The sequence below is a fragment of the Glossina fuscipes genome, unplaced genomic scaffold (assembly GCF_014805625.2).
Source record: "Glossina fuscipes isolate IAEA_lab_2018 unplaced genomic scaffold, Yale_Gfus_2 43, whole genome shotgun sequence".
Classification (NCBI taxonomy): Eukaryota; Metazoa; Arthropoda; class Insecta; order Diptera; family Glossinidae; genus Glossina; species Glossina fuscipes.
The window spans coordinates 1,407,044-1,429,742 of record NW_023998427.1 but is presented as its reverse complement, the minus strand read 5'-3'; the positions used below and the strand labels follow the sequence as shown (position 1 = coordinate 1,429,742).

Genomic DNA, 22,699 nt, shown 5'->3' with positions numbered 1-22,699 from the left:
CAAAAAAAAAAAAAAAAAAAAAAAAAAAACATTTTCGTTTGAGCTTTGTAGCCGAAAAACCTTTAATATCACTTTGATGTCAAAAAAAAAAAAAAAAAAGAAGAAAGCATATACTATACAGAGCGACGAGCTAGCTACAATGTTTGTATGTTCTTTTGTAAAAAATGTATTTTGATGGCTTGAATTGCTTTTGCTACATATTTTGCTAATAAAAAATGTTGCTTTTTTTGTTGCTACCAATGGTAATTAAATATTTTTATAAAGATTCCTGGCATGTTCATGTTTTTATAAAAACAAAAAAGGAGACAAAAAAAATGTGAAGTTTGTGCGTGGTTATGAATCGAATACTTACCCCCTCTTCTTTGCCTTGTAAAAAGTGCACAGCACCAGAGCGTTGTATGCCGGGTAAAAACCACACTGGATGTGTCAACAGCAGACGTTCTACCAGACCTAAATCACAAGGTGGAGAATCCTCTGAGCCACGCGACGTTTCACTTGATGTTTCACCCTCAGCCAAAATACCGCCATCCGAACTAGATACTAGAGATGTACGAGACTGTAAGAAACAAAAAAAAAGCAAAAAACCTTCGATAATATTTTTTTAATTCATTTAAAGAATTGAATGAAATTAAAAAATAAATTTTAAATGAGTAAAATTAATTCTGCTGAACGATGGCTGGAAATTTGAAACTAACTGCGGAGCCCCCTTTGATTTCATTCGAAAATAAACTTCGAGTATGATAACTGAAAATTCTTACTTAAATATGGCAGCAAGAAGCATCTTGGAATAAACCTTAGACGCACATCCAGTGAGAATTTTCTGACTGAGGTACTTTGTTAGTCCGAAATGAGTGAGAGAGCACTATGGTCGTGCAAGGGTGGCCGTTCATTTATTTTTGTAATAATACCACGAAAAACCGTACATTGTTCTTATGCAAAGGCACACATCTCATATTGGTGGGACTGGTCAATACCTCAATTATTATTTAGTTGTTTTCGTCATACAAACTATAACTTAGATTTTGTCGCTAGTATGGAACCATTTTCAGGATTTCGCATTCCACAACAATCCTTTTGTGTGATGACGTTCAAAAAATAGACCTACTTAGTCCAAATTTGATACGTTTAAGCTTTATATCAAATTACTCTTATTTACGAACTAATACTTATCCTAAAATGTTAAAAACAGAACATTGTTGCTATGCAAACAAAGGCTTGCTTATCATTGCAATTTTTACATGGTGCGGGTCCCAAACAATAGACGTACATGCTGCAAATTCGAATAGATTAAGTTGTCATCGGGTCGGGGTTGGAAAGATGACCCAATCCCGTCCAAATTTTCCATTCTATTATGTGGCCATTTTTATCGCGAACTTCTGAAAAGTCTTTTTTTTTCACATAACGTCTTTTCAAAATAAGGTTCTATGTGGGCAGTGGTTGAAAAAGCGCTCGTCCTTGGTCCAAAACATGTCAGTGTACCGAATTTCATCAAAATATCTCGAAAGTTGCGACCTGTGCATGGACAGATATCAGATGGACAGACGACTCCATGTCGATTCAGAAAGTGATTCTGGGTATAAACCGGATTTACATTTATTAAACAATTCTGGATTGTGAAGGTCGTTTAGTTCTTTTCAGTTTTTCTTCTTTCTATGTTACCAGACAAACTAATAAAAAAAAAAAAAAACACACGTAAGGACTGCATTTGATTAAAGCTGTTAAATGAAAACAAGCAGAAACATTACAGTCCGGCAAGGTCCGCCATCAAATACTCTACACAGCTCCGCCCAATACAATCAGTCTTTCATTCTCGTGGTATATCAAAAATTATATCTTGCTTTCATGTAAAGACATACTTGCCACGAGAGCTTGGAGGCTGCCCGAAACGCGAACCAGGATGCTTCCAAATTTAACGATTTCAATTTTCTTTTCAGAGACTTTATTATTATTCAAAAAATTGTTATCATAAAAGACTATAGAATCAACTCTGTTGTCATATGAAGATTAAGAACTTTCATGGGAATCTTCATATTGAGTTGATTCCTAAGAATAGACTTACACAGTCCAAAATTGATATAGTCAAATTATAATTATATAGCAGTTTTCGCAACGAAATGTTGCTAATTAAATACTTTTCCTATATAAAGGTTTGAGTGGCAGACAGTTAAAAATGATTACCCCATCCGGTCTAAATTTTTCATGTCAATTTAGTACGTGTAAAATATTACAGTTACGCAACGACTTTCATCACGAAGTTTTTGAAAGTTGACATTTTTTTCATATAACCACCGCTCCGCGAGAAGCGACGGCAAAAATACTTCGAACCCAATTCATTTTCAATAGGATTTCTCTTTGGCCCAATGTCAAGGTTAATATCACAAATTTCGTCAAAATATCTCAAATATTTCGCTCTGTATGAAACGTGAAATCTGCAAGAACATACCCAGACAGACAGACGGACAGACAGACCAGCTAAAATCAATTTAGCAGATTATTCTAACTGAACGATATACTAAAAGGTTAATTAGTCGTAAGCCCTTTTGAGTGTTACATAAAATCGTATGGACTTAATATAGCACACTGGACCACAAGCAGTGTAGCGTATATGAAAAAAAAAAAAAAAAAAAATGGAACTAATACCCAATGTTCGAAGATGTTAATGTAAAATTTTCATATTAAGATTATGTATGCAAATGAGAGTCTTCATGGAGAAGCACACAGAAGCTCTTGTCCACAGTGCGACGGGCAGTTGTTATAGTGATGAAATATTCCAGTATGGTATTTTCAAGGTTGTTTGTATCACGTTCCGAAACGTAAGGTTTAATTATTGCTTTTGTTCCTATTATTGTTGATTCTTTTTTAAGTAATTCCAACGAACTAACATTGTAAAGGTAGTTGATATTTCCGGACAGGAAGGCCGTTATAAGGTTATAAAGTTGTATTCGATTTGCGATCAAAGTCTTTGGTAGCAACCATCTCATACCAATATGGGCAAAATCAGTCGATCAATTTTACAATTCTATATATATTTGTATTGTAGTATTCTAGATATTTACAGAGTGATCACTTCATTTTTTGCAATAAACTTTTATGAACCTTTCAAAAATATTTTTAGCAAATTTCAAGTTGATATCAAAGGCGTCTCAAGCTGGTCCATGTCCATTTCTATATCAATTTATGCGAAACGTGAACGTTTATATAAAGGAGGGATATGGATGAATCAATATATCAATATTTATAATTTGATAGCGATAAATAATATAGGAGCTTAACGAGATCATTCGAATAAAAAAACGATGGGAGAATATTTGAATTATTTGGTATGGTATGTGGTATGGGAAGGGGAAAATTATATTTGTTTTAAGTTTTATCTGTTTTAGTTTATTAAGTTATAAATTGAAAGATTACTGCATATTTATACATACATACATACATACATACATAAATGCGTGCATAGAACGATTAAAAACTTTGTTATGTAATCTTACGATACGTATTTCTGGTTGTCGCAAATAGCCTGATGATATGAATGCACCTACCTATGCGTTTACCTTCTGATGGTAGCGATTATCTATGAGTTTCATAAATGAATTCTCTTCTGTTTTTTTTTTTTTTTCTCCTTCTTATACCGACATCCCCCGTCCATTATTAGCTATCTTTGTTGTTGTTGTTGTTGTTGTTGTTGTCAGTTTAGCATAAAACGCTGTTTTAAAAAGACTTTTACATTGACATTCCACCATATGTAAAGTGTATTTATCTTTTAGTGTTATTTCGCAAAACATTGCGTGGATATTATATATAAGGCAGGATTACCTTAAAGCACTTATTTACGAGAGGCAGCACGAGAGAGAGAGAGAGAGAGTGACACAGAGTGAGGGCGAGAAGAAAAAGGGAAGGTATATGCAGGCATGAAGATGCAGTGGATTGTGAATATAATACTAACTGTATATATACATATGTATATATATATATATATATATATAAAGTTATTTGTTTTATGGTGCATGATTTTTTTTCATATATTTATTTTTAATAAAACTTGTTGTTCGTGTTGTTATAGATAAAGGTGTTCTTAGACACTTATTCCAAACATGTTATAGACACAGGCAGACATGCTGGCATCAAACGAAAAGCCACACACAAAAAGGACTTATCTATATGTATATATATATATATATATATATATATTCGGAGTTCACAGGGCAACCATTAACTCAACTTGAACTCTCACGTAAATATTATGCAAATTTTCATTTCATTCACTACACGATGTGAAGGAAAGCTGTTTGGAAATATTTCATTCTCTGTATATATTCCATGCCATAGAAATGTCACTTGAAATTTTTTCATAAAGCAACTGAATGAAATATTGGGTGTGTGTGAAAGAATGAACGTACGAATGTGTTAGTGTCAACAATACGAAGCACATTTTAAATTAACATTCACACTCTAGAAAAATATTGTTGATTTTTTAATGTAAAAGTCATAAATATTTTGCACGCTCCAATTGACACGCGTTTGGTGTATAAACAATTTTTTTTTGTTTTTTTTTTTCGTTTTTATCATTTGGTGACATTTAAAGAATATTGAGGCGTAGACATATTAATGATATGAGGGGTGTGGGCGAGGGGTCGACACTTTGCCCTGTATACCGTAGACGGTAAACAAACGCATCCAATCGTTTATTCATTTCAAAAAAAAAAAAAGAAAAGACTATTCCTTGATCATTTCGAACATTAGTCATCACCTTCGTAAGCCTTTTGTGAATGGTAAGCACAACATCATGCATCTAGATTTAGCTACGTCTGCTGAAATACTAAACTCATTCTCACCTTATCATCGCAAGCCGTGTTATTATTTACGTGTAGGGTTTGTTTCAATTTACGAAAGCTACTCCATATTGACTTTTGAGTGGGCAAACTATCAAATTGGCAAAAATATCTCTCTAAGAGTTATTTAGAAGACTTATTATTATTTAAAAATTTTTGTAAATTATTTATTGTTTTGGTCGTAGCCGACTTTACGTTAAAGTAATAAAAAAAAGGTATTTGTCCAAGACTTTTCGTCCGAAATATTCGGAATATATCCTTAAAGTGTAACGAACGCACAAAACGTCCGTGTTCACGGGGCTTCAAGCTCTTACGTTGTTTTTTTAAACTCTTAAACACTTCTACGTTGGAAACAATTTTTTTGCAAAATTCGACTTTTTAATTATCAACGTGGACTCTTCTAAGGGTAAGTAATGCACAATCGAGCTCACATATCTTCGACACATATTTGCTTTTCTCATTGACCCATTTGCCAAAGTTCTCAAAATACGATTGAGTTTCCGTGATGTCCTCATCATTTTATCTAAATTTAAATCTGTTTTTGCAGCGCATCTCTTTGAAATTTGTAAATGACTTATAATCGTTGGATGCTAGGCATGACCAATGTTGTGGATGATCCAACAATTGTTGCTTTAACGTATGCAATTTTGCTTTTCGTTTTTTCGCGCTAGTAATGCGTTGAACTTTCTCTAAAACTCTTAATAAACGGGACGCCTATTTGACAAACAGTTATCCCAATCCATTATTTTCATGCAAAATGGTGTACCGCTTTTTTGACATGATGATGATAACTTGCCAGCTATCATTTTTTGCAATTTTACTTTTCTGCTAACATGAATAATTTTTTAAAATACTTTTAACGTTTACTAATATAATCATCCATCTGTTCTGGCAGTTTATTGCGTTTGGAAGGAAAACACTCTCGTGTACAGAACAACAACACCCAAGTTCAAAGAAAGGGGTATTTTCTCCCATTAAAATGAATTATTTGACCAATACACCAACACACGAAATTTGGATTTTTTCCATTATTTTGAAAATGACGGAAGTAGGGTCAATAAAACCGCGATAACTTGTAAAATCGCCTCGATGTAATCAAATATTCATGAAATTTTGGCAGGCTTGATTTGAGGGGTAGCATTTTCCAAAAATAACCTGCATTTTTTTATTAGACGCGATAGGTGCAGGTGTCAGTCCCGGTAATTATTGATCACTCTGTTATGTTGCGTTGGTCCCGAGATAATTTACGCCATCTGGCTTGATATAAGCTCCCTTAGTCACAAATTTTCCGTTTTCCAAGCCCAATATTTTCGAATTTCAAGTTCAAAAATTCCTCCCTTTAACATATAAATAACTGTCGACACGGCATCTAAAATAAACCCTCATTTTGTTTTTTTAATATAATTAAGTATGTTTATACTAATATGTTATACAAATAAAAAAAAAGTAGTTCCGTTCATACGGCTTAGCCTGACATTTATAATCTCCATTGCTAGCTTGTGTACGGTGTTTGACCGCAAGATATAGGCAAAGATCCATTAACTCGATAAATCGATGATATATGATACTGAGCAAGTATAGCACGTCTATGTTCGCATGTTCAAATTATAAGGTGTTGTTTTTTACCGTACTAGCCTCTGGCTACACTGACTGCTTACTCTCGATATGCGTGATTTCAGACATTATTTTGATACGATTTGGTTGCACTTTACACGCAACTATATATTTACAAATTAGCGATCACATTTTTTATACTCAGTCGTACATATAGACGACGCATGACTTCTTGATGATCGGGTAAGGGGTCCTTGCAGCGATCAAGCCGTCCTTTCAATTTGATATGGGGAAATTGGGAAAAACAGGGCAAGTGGAGTTTTGAAGCGCTAAACTAAAAGTTTCTACAATTTTGAGCCATAATTTAAGGAAAACTTAAGAGAAGTACAACTATTGGCTGTTTATTAATTATCGAGGGAGCCATAGATCAGGTTAATAACACTGATCACCAATATAATTATTTTATGATGTATCCAATATATATTCTTATAAGCGTTACAAACGCGCGCTTTATAAATTTAACACATTTTATATATGTATGAACGATATATATAATACATTACAGCCAGTTAAATAAGAAGAAAAACTGTCAACAGAGAGAGAATATAATCGTATAACATAAGGGAACCATTACTGCAGTTGACAATAATATAAAACCAATCAAATAACGAAAATTTTTGTAAGCAGACTCGCACATAATATGTAAGTAAATATGTGTAGGCAAGTGTATGCTTACATAAATATTACTTTTAAGATTTTTTTGCTTAACTAGTGATTTAAGAATTTGTGAGAGTAAAATATGTAATAAAAATCAACGGTACTGTACCGTTAAGGCAGTCAATTGGAAATAACACGAGGACGTATTGATACAACTTTCCTCATTTGTGTGCTCTTCTGAGGTAAGAGCGTATATTACGTTGAGTATAGTGTCTGTAACAGACCGGATGAAAAATAGCTTTGACTTCTTAAGATTGCGTTCATAAATGTCGTATTAACACTAAACACACACGTTGTCACTACAGATAAATTTTGAACGAATCATATTTCTTACGAAGAACGAACTTCAACAGCAACAACAACATCAACAGGGATAATGTTGATCAAATCTTTCGCTATGAAATGCAATGAAATAATGGATGAACGAAATTCGAATTAAGCCGAGTTCGTAACTACCACAAATTCGTTTTAGGAATTTATTTGTGCAAAACTGAGACTTTATGCGATAGAGGCTATATTAAGTGCTAAATCCTAGCTCTCCCAGCGCACATACCACCCTGCAGCGTTATTCTTTAATTTGCCTTCAAGAAAGCCGACGCATGGCGTGTGACAGAAATATTGTTTGCTTTGCAATCCTTTGTGTATGCATTATTTTATCAATTTTATTTTGCACACAATTGACAATTACTTGAATGCTCTAATATGCCGTTGGAAATTTCAAGATATTTACAGACCGAGAGAGTAATAGAATGTATGAGTAGAAGTAAGTGAGATTTAATCAAAAATTACGTCGTAGAGGTCGAGGTCAATTTATAAAATGTTAAAATTTATGAAATACGAAACTATAGAAACTAGAAGATAGACATGACATCTGCTTTCAAAAGAAAATGTTCCAAGACTGAAAGTATTATCGCAAATAACATATCAAATGAAAATTGGCGTAAGTTGATTTTTATCCTCTGCACCATTTGCGATACAATTGTGGTAGTGATTAAACTTGTGCGGACGTATACAACCCAATCCCGGAAGGACTTAAACTAGAAAGAGATTTTGAATCGATTTCGGTCTGTCTGTCTCTCTGTCCGCTTAAGGTCGATGTGTTTTTGTGATCAGCTTACAGGTCCCATTTTGATCAAATTTGGCACACCGATCGGACCACTTTTTCGACCATTCCCCATATAACCTCTTGTTTTCAATTTACCGACAAAAATTGCCGCGTAATAGTATTTCTGCTTGATGTACCCTGTACCCTGCTGGCGTAAGCTGTAATAATGCGTAATTTTGTATGTATGTATCACAAAACCAAAGAGTGATTATGATGTAGCGCATCTAACGGTCCTCGTTGTCCGACTCTAATGTGCTTACTTGTTTCTTGTTTTATTATTAGATGTTTTTCTTATTTTTGTGTTATTAAAATTTTGCTTTAGATGTCATTTTGCATGAAAGAGTTGACAAAAAATTCACGTTGGGAAGAGAAAAATAGAAATGAATCTGTTCATATTGTGAATTAATTTTAAACGCAAGGGAAGTCATACGTGTCTAAAGTGATATATGTAAAAAAGTTTATAGCAGAGCTGTCTCTTTGGTCGGCCAGAAGACGTTCTCAATCGAAGACATATATCACGTTTGTTAGAAGTTGAGCCTGTTAGTTGCCGTCTATACATACAGTGATGCTCCAAACCTCTTTACGTGAAGTCGTTAGGAACTTGATGTTTAGCTCTCCTTATTTTTATTGAACGCTTATTATGCATTTAAAAGCAAATACACAACGATTATAATGCTTTTACGAGCACAGACGAAAGTCTCTTAGATGCAGCTCGATGATCACTGTCGTGTACAAAAAGTATTAGGTCTATAATGAATTTATTCGCCTTTAATTTGTGAGGTAATGCTTGGGCCAAATTCATATTTTTAACAATTTTCTCAACTCACTTGACACACTTGTTGTAACATTACTGCGCCATTTCTCACAACGAAACTGATTCAGGAATAAGAAACGATGGAGTATCAATTTCATCCTCGCCCGCGAACAGATCAGATTTCTCGGCAAAAATCCAGAAACACAAACTTCGTATGCTTTCATTAGGGGTTGTTAACCGCGCAACCCTTTCTAATCGATGAACAATTTGATTCGCATTATATTATATCTTGTAAATTAGTCTAGGGATCGCTTTCGCCTTACGGAGGTAAGAGACAACTGGATTTCGAAGAGCATTATATTATTCTTTCAACGTACGTACGGTTATCGAAAAGTTTGAATAATACATTAGCAATGAGCTACGAAAACTTAATGTTTATAACATAATGTTAGAACAGCAAGATAGACGTTTCCTGGCTTTAACGTTAGTCGTTGCCAAAATGCCTTACGACTTTTCCGGCAACACAATGCATAATTTGTAGCTGTTCTAAAGAGTTTTCGAATGCAAATGAAAGGCTGAAATTTAATGTAACTATTGGTGAACGTGACAATCGGATGTGACTTATTACATGAACAAAGTGTTACACTGTCGTCCCTGAACAGCGTACTGCAATTATAGTAAATTGGATTGAACTATTGCCAAGCAATATTTCTTCGAAACTCTATAAAAATGTACGACTGAATAACGTCACTCAGCCCGCATATATTTCATTCCTTTACTCTTCGCATTTGTGCATTTTTTCATCAATATTTCTTGCTCTTAAATATGCAACTTTTTTCAAACTTTCTGCGATTAGTTGTGCTTATTTAACTGTGGAGTGTCATTGTCTGTTGTGTCCGTATTTACGAGTACATGCAGCGGTCGTCGTGTAATAAAAATAACAAATTAATCTTTTATCCTGAAAACTATTTTATTATTCTTTAGTGTAGGCGAGGGAAGGTCGTACAGTAATTATATTATATTAAAAAACATATGTTAAACAGGGCAGAATGCATTTCGAACAATATCGCCTTACTTGTCAGTTTGCTCGCATCACTGCTCACTCTATTAACTGGGCTCCTAAGACAATTTTATATGCGCTACGGCTAGAATTCGGCAACAGCTTCAAAAAAACAAAGCAAAGATCAGACTTGGATTATTCAGTTCCATCCATTTTCTTTCAATTTTACTTATCGAACTTTGTATTTTAAACAGAACCGCGCCAGATCACACCACGTTACGCGATATCATGCTGAAGTATGCGAGATCTTTCGAATTTGCCACGTAGGATGTAAGGGAAGGGAGAAAAAGATAGGGAGTTGCTGTAAGTTGGCTTATCGGATGTATGTACGGCCTGGCCTCACTGTAGTTGCGACCTAAATACGTTCGAAAATGCATTAAGATTTCAAGCACCCACGAATATCGGCTTGGCATTCGCGAGTCTTACCTATTCGGCTATGCGGCCTTATATATGCATTACTTGAAAAGTTGTTTTCAAGAGCTACAGAATGTCAAACAATTTGCGTTCATAATAGGTAACGTCATAATCAGCTAAACTAAGGGATCTGATTCCAAAATATATTCGGTTTTATTATGAATTATGTATCACATACGTTACGGTACATCGCTCGTTGTGAGTAAAGTTATGCCTTATCACGTAAGAGTTCGTCAAACAATTGAAGTCTTTGCTCTATTAAACACAATTACAGCGGTCCAAATCGAACTAAATTTTATTAGACTTTGCCTAGAGTATTCCACATTATGTGCGTGAGAATGCCAAATTACATCCGCCCACATCATACCCTTCGAGACTTGAGTAAATTCTAAAAGATATTAACTTAACTGTTTTGTCAATCTACGTCGTTTCACGTAAAAGTGAAAAGTATGCCAATTTCTTTGAATATGTGTAGTTGACTTGAACTACTAGGTCATATCAATCTCCTCTAATATTGAATTAAATCAGAAAATACGTAATTATGCTGAAGCATTATGCTACAGAATGCAAAAATTGTATATAACAGTTTGGTCAAAAAGAGACGCCCTTGGCAGCGTAGAAATTAAAAATGTTGTTGAGCGTAAATATTTTCTTCCCCATTGAGAGTTTCTATCGATGCCGATCCATTTGCGTCGTAACTGATATTCCAAGCCAGATTTAAGTAACAAAATGTTTTCACATCTCGGATGGGCTTATACGTATGCTTGTATTTCAAGAACTTCTTTTCACACATTTCACACATATTATGGCCTCCACTGTACATACACATTTGTATATATAAATATTTGGCATTGAATTAAATTATGACTTATAACTGTGTTGTACGTTTGTCTGCTTGCTTTTCATTCATTTTATATGCTCTGTGGATCTACTTTATCCGCTTGAATGCAGTTCGTAAACATTTTACGCGTTTTACGATTCTGCAGCCTAAAGCACATATTATATACACTTGAGGGATTTTCTGAATTTTTATGATTTATATTTTATTTTAAGGTAAAATTTACGATTGAAACTGATGCACCAGCAAACGCTATAAAAAGCTATAAATATGCATATAAGGAATAAAATAAATCATAATAAAGATAATAAATTAAAGGAAAAAATATTAAATGATGAATATTTAATGGATCTTGGCGTCTACTTTGTTAGCTAACGTCTGTCTTATATGTGAATTCGTTTAATAAACTTTTCAACTCTTAATAACATAACATAAACTATGCAGTCAGTCTCCCAAATTTACGATATAAGATCATACCTTACTACATTTTATTTTTCAAATTGTTTGAAGAAGCGTTTAGGAGAGGCGTCGCATTTTTGCATTGAGATTTACGCGTATTTGAATAGCCATCAACGAACGCAAGAGGTGTTGAATTCTGTCTTGAAATTATGGCATAAGTTCATCTTCTAGGCCGGCGATTAGCACTAGTCTTCGCGAAAAGATATCAAAAGCTATACCTTGTGCATACTTCCTACCAGAATCCTTATGTAGGATAGAGTCCAAAAAATTCTTCTTTGAGGCTCAGATTCAGTGCAATAAGTTTTGACGACAAATTGCTATTCAGAACAAATTTTTACCCTGATATATGAAGAATGAGACCTACCTGTCATATAAAGGCTTAGTTCTTATTGCAACCCCCGTGTGGGGTGAAGTTAAGAAAATTAACTTACCTGACCCAAATTTGATTAATTTTTATATCAGATCACTAATACGCTGCGATTTTCGTAATGTAATATTAAAAAGCTTGGACTTTTTATAAAGTTCATATAAAGGTTATCTTTCGTAGAATTCTTTGGTTTTATGGAAAAAAAAAATTAATAAAACAAATTAATCAATTTGATCCACCATACGTCACATTAGTTTCCAATGACAAAGAGCAAATCTTCAGGTTCTGGAAATCGCTGATATTCTAAATATTCGGGCTGCATCAGCCTGAATGAGTGGTAAGTGCGAAAGGACCAAATCGGATGAATGTCGCAGGGTGCGGTAAAACGTTTCAACTTAACCTGAAAATCACCCGCTGGATTATTTTTTCTGGAGCTGGTACGGACGTATGCGAATTTCATCGCTTTCAAGATAAAACTTTTCCTGCCCGCTCTCTAGCAAACCGCTTTTTAAATATTCCGTAGCGTACTACAAGCCAACTTAACCATTTCCATAGCTTTAATTGCGACTTTTTCTAGGTTAAAATCCACTTGAAAAACGCAAGGCCGTAAATGACGTATATCTTTTTAAACTATGATATATACTGAACGACAGCTTGAAAGCAACCGAAACTTAAATTGTCAAACGTCAATATCTAAGTTATCGATACTTGAAATTTCGGAGCAATTGAACGTGGCAGATACGTTTCATTTTACATCTAATATTTGTACATCTAATATTATAAAAACTGCGGCCAGGAATGTTGAACACAACTGTTAATGGATATACATCACGCAGACATACAAATAGTCGCATAATCTTAAACCGCTTCCAAAAAGAACTCGATCGAATCGATCGCTATACAAAAAAAAAAAAAGGTGGGTCTGTCTTACGTCTTCCTCACAAAACTTGGTATATCCTGTACTACAGGATTTTTTAGGCAGCATTCTTCTGCAGAGAACGTGCACTCTACACTTCGCAATACTATTGCTGATGTAATTAACGGCATCAAAAGGTCATTATCAAATTGTCTGCTACGGGTTAGCAAAGTTTATGAGTCCAAACTAAACTAAAAAAAATAAATAAATAAATAAAAAGGAAACAAATTATATACATACATATATATATATACATATATACATGGGAGGAACATTTTTATTCATACTAAAAGCTAGAGTTCACGAATAGTGCACCTTTCCTTTCAGAAGTAGAGTAACACATAAGTTGACGTGAATGCAATTGCATGGTCATCGTATATATATACATATATATGAGATATCGAATTTTCAAAAAAAAATTGCAAAACTTGCAAAAGTCCTAAAAAAGAAAGAAGATGAACGCCTCTTAATAGACGGACACATTGAGAGGAACGAAAATAACTGTTACGAGACAATCTCATAAAAATGAAAAGAGTGGCGTGTCACGGTAAGCTAAGTGCGTTATATGCAACGTTTTGCATTATGGGTGAGGATCTCGATTCCGCCACGATTTAGGGATCGTCTGAACTGAACGCGTTCGCATGTAAAATGTTGTTTACGAAAGAAATTATGGAAACGAGGTTTGGCAATTCAAAGGGAAACGAAAACTATTTCCTCGAGGGATCACAACGGTTCGGTTATATTAGATTATTTACAGGACAAACTAAGAAAAGGTGACGCTTTTCGGAATCTTAATTTTATAATTTTGCTTAAATATGTGCTAAGTGTGGCCTCAAGTGTGGAGTTTACTTCGCTTTGAACTTCAAATTGTTTTAATATCCTTTGGAAGACTGGGCGTGTGAATGCATGCAAGCAAAGTACGTTTTCTAGTTTATTTACTTAATTTTTCGTTTCATTTATTAATCTCATCAAAGTTCAACAACTAAACATTTTCATATACGCATTAAGTTTTTGATAATCTTATGGTATTTTATTTATTTATTTTTTTTAAATTAATTTTTTCCGTTACTTAATGGCAAGAAAAGAAGTCTTGTTTTCAAAACAAATCAAAAACAAACCGTAGAAAAGAGAGCGAACAACACTTGAACTCCACGTAAGCTCTACTCGACACTCGTTAAGGTCATAATATATAGTAAATAAATATTTAACAACTTTTCTTTTTCTTTTTTTTTGTTTAACGATTGCTGTTGTCTACAATTTACAAAGCATGAGTAGGATTTGGATTTGTAGGCGAGCTCGTTCTTAACGTATATGTGATCGAAGAGAAGGTAGGTTGGTAGTAGTAGTTGTTTGTTGTGTTTGCAGTTTTATGGCCAAGGCTGTGTCAAAAAATCTATATAAATGTACGTATATGAATATGTGTATGTATTTGTATTTCGAGACAAACTAGTGAGCGTAGACAAATAACTAGACACTTGAAATATAAAGTTAACAAATGCAACAGACTGTTGCAAACATTTTGCGATAAAGTTTCAGTTTCAGTTTTTATTTTTATTTTATTAAAGCCTCACAAGCAGGCAAGACAGCCAAATATATAAACACTTATGGTACCCAACAACACCAAGGTGTAGCAAAATTCACTTTTCCATTTGGCAATGAAACAATTTTAGGTTTATCATGGGTATATCGTATCCGTATGTTTTTTTTTTTTTTTTTTTTTTGAATATCTTTACAATGTGCATTGAAAGAGCCAAAGGATCATCAGGCAAATGTGAAACATGAGAAACTGTATATTACTTCTTCTTGTTATCCTCTTTTTTGCTTTTTTTTCGTTTTTTTAGATACTTTCTGTTGTCACCATCACTAAATTTGTAAAATTTGTCGAGTTCTTGTTACCGTTGTTATTGTTGTTGTTGTTATTATTGTTGCTGTGGTTGTTATACTCTGTTGTCGCAATGCGTACCTTTCTATTAACACCATTAATACCAACATCTGTCGCTGTAATCGTTATCCAAGCTTTACAGGTGCACACACACATATATATATAATATATATATATATATATATATGTGTGTGTGTGTTTGTCTTTATTGAAACATACCTGCTAAAGCATTTGTGACAAATTTTATCGTCATGTCGGCGTTTATGCGCTTCTATTCACTGCTTTTTCACATTTTAGTGCAAAACATGGAAAAAGTTACTTACATATGCGGTTTAAGACGCAATCTTTATGTCCAAATGTTACAATGGGTAAACTAAACTAAATTATCGGGCCTAATCATATGCACAATAGAGATGGCTAGGTCTTCAGCAAATCAATTCTTAATATTTTTCAGAATCTCGAATATAATCACTTTTTGAGGTAACGCCTTTACGTAATGTGTGCTTAGAATGCTGCGATCTTGAGTGAGTTTTGCGATTTTGATAATTATATTATGATTTAATTAACCGCGAAGATATTCAGATCAGATTCAGATCGATTTGCGAATCTCGTTATTGAGATAGCCCACGTGACAAGACACACACACACACACACACACACACACACACACACACACAATGATAACATCGTTTTTTTTTTGGATTGGTGGTGCATATAGATATGTGTAGATACGCTGTAGAAAGAAACGATAAACGAGGATCGTAAATCGTAAAGCGATATAACATATATTTTATTGTGCGTACAAAAACGACGTTAGAATATTCCAATGAAATATACAGTTCGAAACGTTTCTTTCCCCAGCTCTATGGAAGATTCATGGAATCCGTTTTATTTACACGTTCTCTCTTACATTTTCTCCGAAATCGTAATCGACTTTCGATCTCGAGCCCGTGTACTCGTAGTTAAACCTTTAATTCAAGCGACAAACTCATGAGCATTACTTGCTTACTTTACTTTTTGCCATTTTTATTTTTTTCAAAAAAAAAAAAAAAAAAAAAAAAAAGGAAAAAACCAAGAAAAAGGGAAAAGTAACTCTCTAACTGAAAGAATAGATCAGGGGCAAAGTGAAGGTGTTATCACAAATTTCATCTTAAACTCTAAGCAGAGTAAGGAGCACTTTGTTAAGATTTGAAGGTATTCAACTTAACTGGATTTCATTCCACGATTAGACTGGATTAATCAAGGAAAACTGGTCTCGATAAGGTGTAGTAGATTTCACCAAACCCGATTAGATAACAATCGCTACTGCCATGTCGGTGTTTGGGGACTTAAATCTCAATGCGGTTTGACCATACGAGGTGTCGTGGATATAGTGAGTGGTGCGGCCTTTGCCTGTTTCTTTTTCTCTTTCCCCACTTCTTTCTGATCATCGCTCCTATACACGTATATAGAGGATATCCTCTGAGTGATTGCTTAGATTATATAAAATGATAAATAAAAAGAAAACGAGATGGCGACTTGTTCTTACTTAAAGTTTCTTAAAATTTCTTTCGTATCATGCATATCGTAAATTTACGTACTTAGGTAGCGTACCTTCGCTAGACCTTCCATAAAGCCAAGACACTCTCCAAAGCGTAATTCTAAGTAAAACAAGAGCAATAAGAAAACGGCTAAAGTACTTTTTGGTGAAGGTTACAACAACAACAACAACAACAACAAAACACGTACACCGACGACAACAACATAATTTACACGATTTTATTTTATATCAAAGTACGAGTAACCGTACATTCACCGCGAAATCCCGATGTGTAGTCTCTAGAGAGCATCCGTGCAACAAGACACAAAAATTTACCGCAATAGTGTAGAAAATTTTTAAATTATAGTGGTATGTGCTTCAATGGCTATGATGCAGTTTAGACAGTAGTTCAAAGGTAAAGTCGGCTTTCATCCCAATATCTATACGCTAAACTAGTGTGTTCGTTCATGTGTTTTTTCATAGACTGAAAATAAAAAATAAATAAAAAAAAAAAAAACGATTGTTTTAAACATTTAACACGACACGACGACTGAATTATTACACATCTCTTGGCTGTGCACTTTGTTCAAAAACATGATAATACAGACAACGGACAGACACGCAAAGCAACATGCTTGGAACGTGAATGTATTGTAACCACAGATACAATAATTGCTTTTGAACATATAAATATGTACGTGCATATGTATGCATTTGTAGTAGTGAACGCATATATATGCACATATGTGAAGTATTGCAGACGATGAAGCCTAGAGAAGAGAGAGAAAAAAAAAAAAAAAAAAAAAAAATGAAATAGAACGAAACCGAAAACCACATAAAAATTGTTTTTTACAACTTGTAGACCACAACTAACTAAAACAACTGTTAGGCTTTTGCTTTGAATCGATTATCTGGCACGAGTTACACGCATTGAATTACTTGCACTCATACTTATATTGCATTATGTGTAATATCTCTATAGATATAGTTTTATGCCTATGCACCAGACATTATCAAACAACCGTGTAATGAGTAGCATTGAACTAAAAATTTTGCCACTTTAATGAGCTAAACTATGCGGTCAGAGGAAAATTCGCATAACATGTTCTCTTGCGTCATTGTCAATTTGGCAAATTGATGATATTTTTAATAAGTTGATTACTCCTTCAAACCATTTTCAACTTAACTTTATGTATAATGGAACATTCTATTGGTCTTATGTTTTTTTTTTTTTTTTTATTCATAGGTCAACGCCCAAGTCACAGTTTCGACTTTCGGAGATGAACAATTTCATTTCAATCTATGCTCAATTTATAAGCCTGCTAGCTATTGAGTACTCGTACCTACTTCAGTGCAACTTATGTTCACAAAGTGTCTGCGACTGCCAACTCAGTGTTCGAGAATTCAAATCTTAGTGCGGCAGAGGATATTTGGTCGTAAAAATTGTCTATGGAGTTTGAGAATGATCCGTTAAATCTTTAACGAAATTAATGGAAACGGAAGCAAACATCTCCGGGGCTAGAGTGCATCGTTTTGACACTGAAAAGATTTGTGTTCACGTTACGATCCAAAGCTGCTCTGATTAACACTTGACTTGTGTCTTTTTAATCATCTTTCCCTTATTCCCCGGCTTTACCGACATTCGAGAGTTCTATTTATTTGAGAGGCCACGTCAACAGAAAAGCATTATGCTCCTATGGGCGCAATGCAAAACCCATGAAGCGCCATTCTTAAGCATATCTCGGCAGACGACTAAAGGCATCCGTTCAACAGGCTTCTTGAGTATTTGGGCCTCTGCATAGAGTTTGAAGGAGACGTCTTCGTACAAATTAAACAAGTTTCCTTAAAATTGCAAGTTTCTCTTTAAAACAATGCCGTGTGTTTAGAACGTACTTGTGGGTTATATTGTCAAGGCAGGTACTTAAGTTTCTACGCTTGTACGATGTATAAGTCTGAGGGCATCATTTAAAGAGCACTTATTGAAATAGTTGTTTACATCAGCATCTGATCTCAATCGACCTCAGGCGTAGACTGAGTGAGAGTGGTGCAAAGCGTTTCTATTTACTAAATCTGCATCATATCCGAAGAGATACGAGACTTTTGTGCAAATGCGACTTCAACGACCGCGATGAGCATTTAAAACTTAGACAGAGAAAGTTCATTCAAATCGGACTTATTATATAATTTTCAACTCAGATATATTGAAGAAAAAATACAAGACAAATGTGTTTAATACTTGTGTCCTTTAAAGGATGTGTGAGATGTCGATTTCACTGGCAAATTAATTTGCATTTAACAACAGCAGTTATAACAGTAGCAGTTGCGAACTAATTTCAAGTATCAGGAAACAATTATTTGGAGAAGGAAGTATTCGAACAGCTGTTGCCTGCGTTTACTTACACTTGGGCCATTGCAATGATGCGGGAAAGAGGCAGTGAATGAAGCGCACTTGAATTTATATACAATTTCATTGAACTTATGAATATTCAATTCAATGGAATGATAAAACACAATCTTTCTACCTCTCTCTTTACCCTCATGTTTATGTGATAGGGATTGCAAGTGGAAAGCTTGACTGTTGACTGTTGTTTAAATTGTTTCCAATAACTGTTTGATGAATGCTTACTCCCTGTGTGTTTAAGTATTTCGAAAGCAAACATCTTTTACTAAAACAATATTGAATAATATTATGGCAAAGGTGACAGTAGCCACTTAGTGCGTCATGTAACATATGTTACAGTTAACGTCACCAGGCATCATCATGAACATCAACATCAACATCAACATCATTATCTTTATTGTTGGCAATGTATTGTCTGAACCCTTACTTAAAGATTATTTCATCTTTCACTCTTGACAATGTTCGTATATAGGAAATTTGTATCTGTACGCGTATATACTTAAGTCAGTATGTGCAAGCAAGTTAATTTTAAAATATCCGACAAGCTAATAACAAACATAAAGAGAACTTCCTTTCGAAGGTAGATGAGTAAAGTCTTTATTAAAATGTATAGTCTGTTTATATATAAACATCATTAGTGGTGAAAAGCTTACGCATACTAATAGCATCTTTTTTCTAATCCTTTTATTGGGTTGTTGGCATAATAGCGACGTCATTTCTATTTGTCAGCGGGGATCAAAAAAACATCATCCTTCTTCCTCTTCTTCTTCAATCACGCTCAATAACAGACTTTTCCATACGTTCAGCTATAAACTTGAGCTACATTCATGAAAGTATTTATTGCACGAAAAAAAGCAAAGTCATTTTGCCATGCTTTGGCCTTTCGCTCTCTTCCTCCTATCTAATTAAATCTTGCGTAGAATGTTGAAGACATGCTTAAGTACATAGCGAAATTCGGCAAACTTTGGATAAGAATAATAATAATATGCGTGTAGGCGTAAGCTCTCTGTGTTGCCTTCATATCTTATCGTATTGGGTCGACTGAACTTGGGAAATAGCATGCGATTCGAAATTGCGGGAAAAATTGCTTATGGCTTATACGGAAAATTCTAAACATGATGAGTACAACGTCAGTGCGGATTACTCGAATTTTATATTAATGATTCCAATCGGCCAGCGAAAGCAGATCTCTAGGGTGAACGGTGAATATCGCGATGGTCAAGCTCAAGTATTCGCAGACATTTGAATAAAATAGAAGCAAGCACTTACAACTTTTCCATTAACCCAATTTTATATGGTTGAGTGTATGTAGTAGCGATAGTATAGACGTTCTCTCTTTCTTTAACCCGGAACTATTTATTCTCTTTGATGTTCTCGATATTATTGCTTCCATTTTCATGGAAAGAAGGATTTTATGGGAAACTTTACTTACTTGTTTACCAAGCAGTCCAAGCAGCAACACTTAACCACAAGTATAACAAGCGATTTAAAAGTCATTATTATTTTCTAAAATTCTCTTCTAATTCTCTTTTCATGCTTTTACTTTAAAATATTCAGTTTGCTTATGGTTATCACTTCTTTTGCTATTTATGCAAGTTTGCCAATTCAATAGTCCAACGTATATTATTTTTGTAAGACTCTGCCCATATGTAGATGCATATGTCCGGTTTCCTGTTGCTTTCATCCCCGACAACACATGTCATAGTGCCATCTAATAAGGTCTGTTTGTTGTTATTTCGTTAGCCTCCCTCTTCGCTCGGTCTATATAGCACGGACTGCAATGTATGCATAGCCACATGAGTGCGAGTACAATGATTTTTTTCTTATTATTTTTGTTTTCTGGTTCTAATGCGGATTTCGTGACTTAGCATTACTATCCGGTTATTTTGGTTTGCTAATTCTCGACATGCTTACAAAAAAAGTCGCATATATGTAAGTGAATAAAGGTAGAAAATCCCTTTGGGTAATATTGTGTCGGTTGCTTTTTTCTTCCTTTTTTTTCGTGATTTTTATGTGATTTATTTATTTCTTTCTTTCTTTCTTTCTGTCTGTCTCTCTTCCCCGGCCAAAAGTGTTTATACTTATTTTAATATGAAGCGGAAACATGTATCCAAGACAAATGTTTGCAAAATATCTATTTTGCTCGTATCCATATTTTTACGAACCTTTACCATCCTCCTTAGCTACCTGTTACCCGAGATTTCAGCATCAGTTTTCCCTTTAATCTTTCAAAGCACATTAGCATTGCACGAGAAACATAATAGTATTGAGATTTGCATAAAATATTCTTTCGAGTTTTTTAGTTGTGCGTTTTCTATTGCCAGGCATTCGCAATAAATTTTTTAGACAATTAAATTTTGATGTAGAAAACCATTTGCGGGTACCTATCATTTTGAAAATTTTTTTCTTAACCGTAGAGTAAACTACAATCGTTTTATTTAGCATAAGTAAGTAATAAATATCTATAAGTGTAAGACTAAGAAATGGTTATCTTAGGAATCGTAATGTCGTAGATTGGAGTGTACAACAAAATTGATACAAACTTTTATCGAATCTATGTGAATGCGATGCCACTATGTTCAAAAAATAAAGTGAATTTGTTCATAAAACGAAAAATCTTCATATGTTCATCGAAATGAACTATCTATCTTCGCTCTCATAAAATTCAATATATATTCCTTACTAACAATTTGGCCCGATTTGAAAAAATACATAGTGCATAAAAACCGCAAATATTGGAAGAAAACTTTTACCATCAGCCTGATTTTTGAGCGATTTTGGCGCTGTTTTCTCAGTCTTGGCTCACGTTTTGTATAATATTCGTTCGATTGGTTGTTAATCGGTCTTATGCGTAGATCAAAGTCCCATCTTCGGCAAAAGATGTCTCTCCTAAAGTCCGGTTGCTACACAGACGTGATACTCATTTTTGTATGTTTGCAAAACCGCGTGCAACCCAACAGTAGCCGAGTATATTGACATGGAATCCTATATTGATGTGATAGACAACAGTATCAAAACACGAAAAGAAAAACAGTTTTCATAGTATCCAAGTAGTTTAAATGAAAAGTTCACTCTGTTCTTTGGTCACACCATTATATAAAAATAATTTCACAATGAACCCAATAATGCGCTAATACGAAGAACAAGGCCCAAGTGAGCCATTTCGTTATATATCTTTTATAAAGTGTAAGCGTAAGAGACGCTATACCCTATAACAAATGTATATGTATTCTCAATCTTGATCAAGAGAAAGGGGGAAAAAAATAAAAATAATAATAATATCGTTTTAAATGTTCGCGTTGCTTCATCTCATCTGTCCGGTCTATAGCCAGCTGTACCTAACTCGCTATTTATGCTTATGAGATTAAAAAAAGTGTGTCGTTCATTGAAAGCGAAACTTTTTAAAACTGTAATCTCCAGTTTCAACTACCACGTGCTTCCACGTGTTGGAGATCTCCAATATATATTGCAGTTCCAATATATATTGCAGACTCTTTGAGTTGAGATCGCCTAGAAGTTTATTTTTTTTGCTTAAGCCTTAAACTATGACAACTACAGCGAAGAATATTAAGCAGAAACAAACAGAAAAGTGACGGCAAACCGTATGCTTTTCTTCTTCATTATTTTTTTTTTTTTTTTAGGTTTAAATTATTAAGAGGCGAACACAAGTCGTAAATGTTACTAGGCTGCGTACGTAGATACTTACGGATGCCGCGCGGAGATTCGAATCCGCGACCATCGCCCCGAGTCTTTCTCGTTGACTACGCGGTAAACCAGTTATTAAGAAGCTTTACCACAGTGACAGCTCAGTCGTTTGTTCACCAGAGAATCAATTGGAATGAACCGCTAGCACTGACTCTCTATTCAAGGCGCCGTGGTCGTGT

At 34.4% G+C, this 22,699-nt stretch overlaps 1 protein-coding gene across 1 annotated transcript in view; it reads right to left on the bottom strand.

Moving 5' to 3' along the window:
* Positions 1-22,699, bottom strand: part of LOC119637208 (protein sprint) — an 81,571-nt gene that overhangs the window by 41,881 nt on the left and 16,991 nt on the right. Inside the window, exon 3 of the mRNA XM_038033066.1 lies at positions 353-556. Within this exon, the coding sequence (XP_037888994.1) occupies positions 353-556 (204 nt within the window). The remainder of the gene's footprint in view (positions 1-352; positions 557-22,699) is intronic.